This window comes from Mytilus edulis, chromosome 5 (genome assembly GCF_963676685.1).
Source record: "Mytilus edulis chromosome 5, xbMytEdul2.2, whole genome shotgun sequence".
NCBI lineage: Eukaryota > Metazoa > Mollusca > Bivalvia > Mytilida > Mytilidae > Mytilus > Mytilus edulis.
Genome location: NC_092348.1, coordinates 53612970 through 53625000, shown reverse-complemented (window position 1 = coordinate 53625000; position 12031 = coordinate 53612970). Strand labels below are relative to the sequence as shown.

General features: G+C 31.3%; 1 protein-coding gene across 1 annotated transcript; it reads left to right on the top strand.

The window, feature by feature from the left end:
• Positions 1-5354: 5354 nt before the first annotated feature.
• LOC139523933 (uncharacterized) lies at positions 5355-11996 on the top strand. Its single transcript, XM_071318366.1, has 3 exons — positions 5355-5430; positions 6998-7079; positions 10042-11996. Exons 2-3 carry the CDS (start codon positions 7073-7075, stop codon positions 11760-11762), a joined length of 1728 nt encoding a protein of 575 aa, XP_071174467.1. The 5' UTR covers positions 5355-5430; positions 6998-7072; the 3' UTR covers positions 11763-11996.
• Positions 11997-12031: the final 35 nt, after the last annotated feature.

Below are 12031 nucleotides of genomic sequence, written 5' to 3'. Positions count from 1 at the left end.
TGACAAGAACCTAGTTTTTAATGTGCCGAACAAACTAAGGAAGCATTTTAAGACTTATATTTAATAGATATAAGATGTGATATGACTACCAATGAGACAACTCTCCATCATAGTCACAATTTGGAAAAGTAAACCATTATACGTCAAAGACCGGTCTTCAACACCGAGCCTTGGCTCTCACCGAACAGCACACTTTAAAGGACCCCTAAAATGACTAGTGTAAGACCATTCAAACAGGAAAACCAACAGTTCAACTTCTTACTTTATTTGGCCTTTTAAACATTTTTTTATTAAAGCGTCACTGATGAGTCTTTTGTAGAGGAAACGCGCGTCTGGCGTTAATATAAAATTTGAATCCTGGTTTCTATCTACGATGAGTTTATATATAAATAATCGAGAAACACTTATGACCAACATCAACAAAAAGACAACCACTGAACATCAGATTCCTAACTAAGGACGGGTGCAAACAAATGCAGTGGGTTTAAACGTTTTAAAAGATACCTGAAACAAAAGTGTAATATTACACACTATAAAATATTAATTGAAATGGCTTAACTCAATCAAAAGACACATTAGAACATACTCATCCCTTCTCGTCCAATGAAAAGTAATTTTTTTGCCCTTTAATTTTTATAGTACATGGTTTTCCATGCACTATGAAATTCTATACATGAATGACTTTTAATTGTCAGTTAATTATGAAAGTAAACTCTTAATAGCTTCACTAACGAAGTTTAAAATCCCCCGAGGCATTTTCAAAAGCCTACTGATTAAAGATGAAAGAGAAAAGATTAAAACAAAAACATTTTCAATTTTTCAATTCTGCAAAATTTCATACATTTTCTAATTGTACACATATATACTAAGAAAGACAAAAAAAAATGGCAAGGATATAGATAAAATGATATTTAATTTTCTTTTTCTTTCAAGAAAACAATGCCAGACTGCTGATATATAAAGCAAAATATTTTTTTTGTGTGAGAAACACAATAGACATTCAATTTAATCAATAAAAAATAAACATTTATGTTGAATGGTCTGAATTGAAATCTTCATACTGAGGGTTTTATATTTATAAAAAAAAATGAAATTTCAAAAAGAGGATATATATAAAATTGTGTTGTCTTTTAAAATAAAAACAAATCTAAAGATATATAAATATTAAGAATTACCTGCAGCAGAAGAAAACAATTTATCCTTCACAAACTATGTCAGTCCTATTTCATTCCATCCATTGGAATGATCATTACTTATGTTTAACATTTAGTTTAGTCAGTTCATTAAAAAAGTGAACTCTTATTTAGCCATGGCGTTGTCAGTTTGTTTTAGATTTATGAGTTTGACTTTCTCTTTGGTATCTTTCGTCCCTCTTTTATTTAGGTTTGAATATAACAATGGGAAAAGATAATTTTGTAAGGTAACTCGAAAGTGTGAATATGTTCTAAATTGGTCAGACAATACTTGGTAATGTTTTATGAAGATTTAAGCCCTCGGCTTCGCCTTGGGCTTAAATCTTCATAAAACATGACCAAGTATTGTCTAACCTATAATTAACACAAACAAATGAACATACACTGAACGAATAATGAATTTAATCTATGACACAATGCAAATATAAAAACAATAAAATAAAGGGTGAGATTTTAAATGATATCAGAAAGACAACGATAACCTTGGACAAAATGCTGCCAAATAAAATAATGTACACAGGTAAATGGAATACGGAAATATTTTTTGTTCATAGTAGGAGAACAGAAGTGAAATTTCATAGCCATACCAAACACTTATCAAAGCTGGTATAGAAAGACGAGAATAAAATCTAAATAAGTAAACATTAAATAACAAAAAAGCATTACAAATGGTATCAAGAGGCTAAATTAACACGAAGAACGATTTAAGAGTACTTGCAGTTACTGACAGCTAGTCAAACATGTTAAAAGTAAAAAAACAATTAATAATAAAAAATCATGCACCAGAGAAAAAAAATTTCATGTTTGCGTTCCCTGATGTATATTTAATATTTTGGTGTTGATTGCAGATATAAAATTGTCCAACTTTTTATTAGACATGAGACAATTTAATGCTTGTAAAGGGAGATACATACTGTTAGGAGAACCATATATTGACGTCAAGAGGATCGTTAGTTTTTATGTGTCGTTCGATTGCACTGTCTTTGAAATACGTGTATGCCTGAGTCCCTCTCTTTCTATTCAAGACATACAGATTTCCGACATAAGAATAATCAAGAATATAAAGACGATTGATTAATCATATTGACACGCAGGTATACGATATGCTGTACTGGCACATTTCACAGTCCAGACGTGTTTTTTAGATTGCCAAGATAGCTTTAAATTTAAATGAAATTCTACTTTCAATATGATTTGGTATTAATATGTTACCATGAAATCTATTCTTTATAATTCCGCCTACAGGTTATTGGGTTTCGGAAGTACAACGAACAATTGACGTAATATATAGGTTACTTGAAATGATATGAATGTTACCTTAAGATAAAAATATGATGTGCACTGAACTTAAAAATCAAATTTAACGGTACGTTAACAAACGTATATAGTTTCAATAAAAGTAATTTTAGAGGATGAACTCATGCACATTTGCATTAGTCATCAGAGATAAATTACGAAAGACTTTAAAATGACCATAATTGTCATGTCCAAGCTAATGCAAGTAATCACCAGAAAAAAATGTATTCAGTAATATTTGTCCTTAAATTAACTTATTTTTATCACAGCATATTTGGAAAATTTCAAAAACCTAATAAAGAGTTTAAAGAGCTGACCAAAAGAAAAATGACATTTAGTATAGCCTAATTCGTACAAGAATTCGGGTCTTTGCGTGAATGAGAAATGTTTCTTAATTTAGAAATGTTTCTATTTGTTTTTTAAATTTCAATCGAACGATATTCATATTTTCATACCAATATTGAAATACTGGCTACTGGATTGGTGATACCCTTGCGGACTTATCTAATGTCAGTATCGAAGTACTGGCTTCTAAGGCTTTGATACCCTCGGGAACTAATCTGATGCCAAGTCTTGTATTCATTTTCACCTTACTAATTTTCTATTTTCTTTTCATTTGATAATTTCTAGAATAACGTCATTGTTCACGAACAAAGAATACCTGTTTATACAGAAAAACTTAAACGTTTTACAGAATATATTGTCATATTGAAAGAGGGACGAAAGATACCAAAGGGACAGTCAAACTCATAAATCTAAAACAAACTGACAACGCCATGGCTAAAAATGAAAAAGACAAACAGAAAAAAACAATAGTACACATGACACAACATAGAAAACTAAAGAATAAACAACACGAACCTCACAAAAAACTAGGGGTGATCTCAGGTGCTCTATAGATAGATGACTATGATTTTCCTCATATCACAATAAGAAGGATAATAAGTAATTTGAAAATAAAAATCCGTATTGAAACGGGATGCCTTTTATTCTAAGATTAATAACACAATGTTGACTGCTGTATCCCTATTTTTGACATCGTACCTATTAGACCTGGTGCTTTTGTTCCCACTGTGTTGTCAGGAATATGACATTTGTTATCCATACGTTGGTGTGTTTGAGCTTTTAATCTTGTCATTTGATTATGGACCTTCCATTTTCATTTTCATTGAAGTTCGGTATTTATGTAGTTTTACTTTAAACTTTAAATTTTAGTTCAATTTGAAAGTCTTTTGCATGTTTTAAGTCAATTTTTGTTCATTTTTCTAGTCCTGAAGATTGAGTTTTTTGTGGGGTTCGTGTTGTTTATTCTTTAGTTTTCTATGTTGTGTCGTGTGTACTATTGTTTTTCTGTTTGTCTTTTTTATTTTTAGCCATGGCGTTGTCAGTTTGTTTTAGATTTATGAGTTTGACTGTCCCTTTGGTATCTTTCGTCCCTCTCTTGAGAACATGTGTTACAGTGGACGATTATCAAATAACAATCAATATAAATCCAATGGTTATATTTTTATATTTTTATTTCTGATTTTATGCTTGTAATCCTTTCACAAAATTATATCAGCTTCATCCTCTTTGTAACATTTGCATACATTTGTGTACCTTATAAATAATAAGTTATAAAATAAACAGGAATATCAAAATAACAAGGAAAGGTAATAATACAATCTCAAAAACATGACTGAATTAGTAATCAGTTTTCACTAGCTTAACTTAATTCATAGCATCCATCGAAATTTGTCTTTTTTACCCTACTTTTATTTTATTGTACAATATTTTCAGCAAGAAGCAGGCATAAGAAAAGAAACCGTCATTAAAAAGTATCATACCCTCCACCAGTGTAAACTATCAGTCCTAAGATCAGACACAGAAGGTGTTTTTATTAGTCGCAATGGTATACTTCATGTTACAAATGATTCCAATCATTGATAACGATCAATTACAGGTCACCGTAAAGCCTTCAAGACAAAACCAACGGTCAGATAAATTCTTCAGATTGAAAGAAAAACAAACGAATAGGAAAAAAAAACACTTTTGGATCACATGTTTCTTGCTACCGACAATGAAATACAGAATGTGGCTATAGTGAACACGATTGTAAACGCTTAACTCTCCCATTATGTGCGATCTTGCAGTACCAACAACAAAAGAAAAATGGAAAAATCAGATGGAAAAATCTTCACTCAATATATCGGTACGCAAGACTAAAATAAAGGCAGCAGTAGTATACCGTTGTTCGAAATTCATAAAACGATTGAGAAAAAAAAAAATCCGGGTTACAAACTAAAACAAATAGCAAGAAATGGCCAAAGTGTTAAATTAACAAGAATTAAAAGCTCGATCAAAGCATGATTTCAACAAAGAGTTAAACTATTTGTTATATTTATTATTAACAGACAAAAACAATATTACCAGTATGCTTCCATAAAAGTCTAAAAATGGCTTACTTCCAATATATGTTTGTGTTGTTTTTTTAAATGTTTGCCTTTTTTCTCGTTTATATTTATTGCAATTCGTAGTTGCTGAACATTGTAGTTTGAGCGTCATCATTTAGCGTCAATGAATTGGCTTCATGTTGAGTAATACTTCATAATGTTGATATAATCTCATAGGTAAACGTAAAACTGTAATTCTGTTATTTTTTTAATCGCTCCGGTTTGAGATACTGATTTAACCTATGAATAATTCATGATAATAAAATACAGTCTCCGAATCAACAAGTTGAAACATTAACGTTATCTTATATTACAGAAGGAGTTCATTACAACGGGTGCATTACATATATATTGATAAAAAATATTATTACCCTCATTACTAACACTGAGTTTCCCAAAATTATGTGATTCACTATGTAATTTCCCGTTTAATATTTATAGGTATATAAGATATCAGACAGGTAACACTTCTATTGTTGTGCTAGGCATTGAAGACGTGATATGTGGAAGTAAGTAAATTTAATATAGATATGGGTTTAAACACATTATTATACAATGTAAAAAGTAAAATCACAAAAATGTTGAACTCAGAGGAAAATCTAATCGTAAAGTATAATGACACAGAAAATTACATAGTAATCTAAGGAATAATGGTAAAATCCACCAACCATAATGAGTATAAAATATGATCATAATGATATTGATAGGATAAACGCTTTTACAGAATACTTGATATATATATATATATATATATATATTGATAACATCCAATATTATTTTTCTACAAATGAAACTCATACATATTATAAAACAAAGATACAAATATATCTTTACAAGTGTGCCTCCTATTCAAGAGAGCAATATGTAGGTAGCTCTTTTTGATGTCTGACTATATGATAATTTAATGCAAAATTCAATTATTATTCCTTTTGTCAATATATTTTCATAATCATTTTTTTTTTATGAATACGATTAAATATTTTAAGCTTTCTTGAAAAGTGAAACAATCTAATGAATATATATATATGCAATATAGAGTTATGTTGACTGCAATCACAACCTAGCTTCTAAGCTATATTACAACATGGTGAGTGCGATATATGTTATTGGACAGCGTCGGTGGTCTTGTGCTCGCCTCGAATGCGGGGTTTTAGATTCGATTCCCGACAATGTAAAAAAAAAACGACTTGAAGATTGGTATTGATGATTGATGACTTTTCAGTTAATGTTCGGCGTCAAGGAGTAAGGTTAAGAACTGGTACATTCAGAGTTAGAATTGTCGTTGATTAAATCATTACTTCGGATCCTCATTTTTTCGTAGACAGAGTTGTGTACAGACACGTAAATTTGTATAGGATCCGTGTAAAAAGATCTATTATAAAGGTAATCAATAATTAAAGCAAATTTTGTGAAAAATTTAAATATTGTTTTTATAAGTTATAACATTGGTTTGGTCATTATAAATTAAAACAATAATTAATATGAATTTTTATACAGTTATGAACACTCACGGCCCCAACATCCAGTCGGTATTCATATTTTATCTTTGCACTAGGTCAGTTTTGTCCAACCATTTGTGACCAACTAAATTGAGAATGGAAATGAGCAATATGTCATAGAGACAACAACCCGAGCAAAGAGCAGACAACAGTCGAAGGCCACATATGGGTCTTCAGCGCAACGAGAAATCCCGCACCTGGAGGTGGTCCTCAACTGTCCCATATATAAAACATACTCACAAATAAGTCCTGTCATACTTTTGACCAATCAAAATCAAGACCCTGCATACTAAATAAAGGTCCAAACAGTCCGCAATATTTACAACATTAAGTAAAGTTGGTATTGTATGGATTTGGTTATTCTTTAATGTCCCATTTATTCTTTTAGCTCCTAAATTTTGTATGTCTAAATACATCACGGGGTTCTAAATGCTAAATGGTGAAGGTAAATCCAGAAAAGTCATTCGAACGTACAACTTTCAGAGAGCGTTATTTTCTGATAACCGCTATCTTAATGTTTTTTTACATAAAAAAAAACCCTCATACTGATTGCTTAATTGATTTGATTGTGTTTTAGGGAGCAGCTTGTGGAAAACATTGATGTCTCAGTATATCGTCCTATTTTGATTATTTGTTCGGCTTTGGTAGAACGATGGCAGGTAAGTAACAAACCCATACTCGCTCTCCCTATAAGTAACCTAAAGCTAAAATATAACTCTTGGACCGGTAACAAGAAATTTAATTAAGAGAGATCGGAAGTATTGAATTAATGGGAAGATAAGATAATCATAAGATCATTCAAAGAGTGTAAACCAAAGCTGCCTCAGGTTGTTCTTAGATCGGTCTTATTCCCCTTTAAGTTGCATCGTAATAGTTTTCAGGTTCCGAGTTCTTAATAATTTTCCGGCGCCTCCGTGTTAGGTTCCTCGCAAACAAATTAGAATGGCCTTAAATGAATCATACAAACGTTTTATGAACGATATAATGCGCACAACAATCAATTACCCATTTAAATTGAGGAAAATAATTTTTGATAAAAGTCAAATGGAATTAAAATTTGCAGTCAGCACCGCTTCAAACATGAAATAAATTTAATTACTTACAGACCATTATTATTCTAGTGAAATATGATTGTCCCAGGAGAATCCATCAGTGATTTTTTTTCTTTTCTTTTGAGAGCCCTATTAATGTAACATACTAATTGTAGGATTTGAATCTTGAATAAATGACGAAGGCTAATTTCTATCATACTTTCATTTCGGCCAAATCACTTAACTATTTCACTTTATCTATATTTTTTCCCACATTTTTTACTTATTTTAATATATATATATATGCAACTGATATAGGAACATGTGCACTTAAATAGTAAACATTGCAAAGAAAACAGTAGACAGAATACTAAGGAAGGAATACGCCATAATAAATGGGAACTGAACCACGACCAAAGGTTAGAGTTACACTTATTAATGATTGGTTGGTAACGAACATCTATGTGTCCAGCTACCTGACCAGTTCACAATGCCTCATTTCATATTTCTAGATTAATGAACTTTTGGAAGAAGGTACATGTTTCCCCCATGTTTTGATTTATTATTATTCTTGAAGAAATTTTACGTCTGGTAATCTTTTTTTCCCTCCTTGCTGAATGATTTTGTGTTACCGGAACTAGTAAGATTGCTTTAAGGTAGACTTAAGAATCGTTCTTGAATCATGCACTTTCTCAAAACATTAAGAGCTGTCAATAATTCTAAGATAGGTCTGAGGTTAGGTCTTGTTACACTCTTAAATCTTAAGACGCTCTTTAGACGTTCGTAAGACATAAGAATGCTTCTAGTTACCGGCCCAAGCAACACATTCACCGACTACTATGGATGTCTTTTCCTCTAGACCTAGGTTTTCCCATGAGAACTGACTTGAATTATTTTACTGTGCTTTACATTTTTTTAAACACATCATCAATAAAAGTTGCATGTTTTAACATTAAGAAGATACAGGGCAAATATTAAAGAAGAGAGAGAGACAAAATCAGACGAAATTTTATTTTGATAAATTAAAAATATTTAAAACTTTGATAAAATGATACAATTGAAAACCACTTGAATAATATTGGTGCAAATGCTTTTATACACATGTATTGACAAGTCGATTGATTGACGAAAAGATAATGTTTCATAACTTATCACTGTAAATACATGACTTTATTTGTAGATAGTTATGTAATGTGTTGTCATAATTATTTTAGTTTAAGTATGTTCCATCCAGTGTTGACCTACTTTTATTTTGTTTTTATCTTATCAAGACAAGTGAACTTTATAAAAAAATCAAATGAAAAGTAAAATGTCAGATCTACTGCCAGATATTGGCAAATTTACACATATAGATTTATGGTATTCAATATTGTGCAAAGCTCAAATACAGAAAATAATTTTATAAAAGACGTAAGAATTGATTTGATCATACATATATGCTCAACTGGACTTCATCCTACTAGGCAGTAAAATTCACACTAATTTAATGTTTCTATATATTCATATCAATTGTGAAATGCTCATGTAATGATAAAATTCTGAAATTGCAGTGTCAGGATTGATAAATACGTAATACCTCAGAACATAATGAGATTAAATATGTTATTAAAAAGGGTTAAACTTCAATAGATGTCTTTTGGTTTTTTCCTATCTGTATGTTGAGTTTTTCCAAATATCTTAGAGTCATAGTTTGAATTTCAATTCAATTGAGACAGATTCTGTACCAAGACGATAGATGAATTTCTCAAATTGGTCCTTGCTTTAAGCTAGCATAAAAATTATTCATAGTTTGGAATTGAAAATGGTCGATTATTAAATTCAACGACTGTGTATTAGCCTTTATACTGCACTCGTTTTATTTGAGCAGTCAAAATGCGTTGACTGTATATTTCTATGTCATATACAGTCACTGACCTGATATAATTTTTCCTCATGAATATTTAAATAAAAATTGTCGAAATTATATTTAATTATTCATACGACCTCTTCAACCTGTTCTTGTTTCCAATGTTAACAACGATGCGTTTAACGACTCAAACTTGTTTCTTTTACATTTTTTGGGAAAACATATTTCACTTATTTATATTTTTTGTTTGCAACCTATAAATCATTATGTTTTATGTTTATTGTTGATATTTTAGTCTGTAAACAAAGAATTCGTTCACCATTGATTGCGGTTTTCAACATGTAATGATGTACATTTCATCGTGTTGTATATTTCTTCGCCTGTGTGATATAAGGCCTTTTTAAAGGGGGATTTTCCCCAATATTTAAATCAAATAAATAACATTAACACACTAAACAACAATTGAAAATGTTTTTTTTAGATTGCAGTATAAAGACAATAATAGTGCATTGACTTGACATATCAACGATATAAGGATTCGGCCCGAAACGAGGAAAATGCTCGGCACAGCCTCGCATTTCCCCGTTTCTAAGCCTCATCCTTATATCGTTGAAATATTAAGTCAATGCACTGTTATTGTCTATCTAGATGTCATCTCTGTGTGTGTCATTGGTACAAAGTGTCGTTGACGTTTATTACAGTCAGTTTCTTTAATTAGATTTATATTGATATATTCTATTTCAGAGTGCTGCAGCGAGTATGAAAACTATACAATTAAAGATCTATGTAAAGATCATCAGACAGAGGACGTTCGATTTTACTGCGAAGATTGCAAAGTATTGATATGCGATGACTGCATAACCGGGGAACAAAAACACAGCAAGTGTTCCAAGACAAAACTAAAAACATATGGGGAAAACAACCTTCATGCGTTACGAGAGAAAACAATAACGGTAAAGGAAACCAAACTCCCCAAAATCAAAGCAGCGTTGAAACTTGCCAAAGACGTTCAGCAGTGTTATAATAAGTCAGTTCAAGAACAAAAGGATTTAATTCGCTCTAGAAGAGAAATTATAAGAAAACATTTTGATGAAATAGAAGACGAATTAATGGATAACTTAAGTAAATATGAAATCGAGGCAAACAGGATTTTCGACGGATTCATACGTTTGAATACTGATCGTCAAAACTTTATTGAATATGTTATAAGATGTGTTCAACAGGGAGAAGTTGACTTAACATCTGATTCTGTTGCAGCATACCACTCACAGCTTACTGAAATCATTCAATACAACTGTTCATCAGAAATTGTTCCTAAATTTGAACCACTAAATTTTAAAATCAGTGAGAGATATTCAACGACTAAGTATTATCGTAGACTTTTTGGTCACTTTGAAAATTACAGGCTGGACAGACACCAAGACAAAGAAATGTTGGATATGGGAAGTGAAAAAGTGGACAGAAATGGAAACTTAGTGGTCATTTCTAGTTGCACACAGAATACTGAAGAAGATGAAAAGGCTAGTGACTTTGATGAAAACTCGACAGAGCCCACGAATTTAAAATTCAATCATGTAATAGTAAAAAGAGTTCTTTGCGAAAAAGACATTTCGTACATAATCCCGAAAGGCAACCAATTTAATGCATGGTTGATAGGAAAAGACATTTGCGAAATAAATCTCAGTACGTCAGAACCAATTTTAACACAGCTTATTTCATCAGTAGGAGAACATCCAGTCACAGCCGCTAGAAGTAAAGCACATTGCTTGTTGGTAGGTTTAAAGAACAAAGGTTCTTTGAAAAAGCTGCAGGTCAACAATGGTACAATAAATCGTAGGAGGAAATTTTACAAACTAGTATCTCACAGTAAAATAAAACCGAAGTACATGATATCAATTTGCACTCCTGCATTGTCCTCAGATACAGATATCATAGCATGTATGGTTTTCTGTCCAAAACCAGAGAGTTCCGAGATTACCACGGAAAATCACGCAATCATACGTTGGACATCGTTTGAAAAAATTACAAAAGAAATCTGTATTCCATACTTGAAAGTTGCAATAGCAAATCCTGTGTCCATAGCGGAAAATTCATCTGGTGATATTTGTATAACTTGTTCTCCAGAACAAAAATCGTCATGGATAGTACTACTTGATAAAAATGGATCGCCAAAAATGAGATACCCTCCAAATGAATCGAACCAAGAGGCCGTATCACACTCTTTCATTGGGGCTGGATTTCTTAGTGATGGTAATATTACAGTTATGGATCGAGTTAGATTTCGACAACATCTTATCAGTAACCGAGGAGAAGTTTTAAATATAATTCATCATAAGCAAAAACCATCTAGCTTTGCTGTTGATTATTTTGACAATATATGGATAGGATTTGATGACAGAACAATTCAAGTAATCAAATATGATGCCAGTCTGTGCGAGGATAATCAGTTACAAACAAAACTTTGAAAATTACAAAACTTACAACTGCAGCTTAATTTGTAGCATATTGACTTTTTTGCACAATTAAAAGTTATCACTTGATATCACTCCGGTTTATAGTGCGGTTCAGATTGCTTGTAGACCGCTGTTTGTCTTTCGGTCGTTCATAGTTAAATTGTATTAATCAAAATCTTGATCCAACATTATATTTCATTAGTTTACACCTTGCACAGAAATTATATAAATGGTATTTAAAATAAATGTTTTATGTGATGCTTACTATTATATTTATTGTA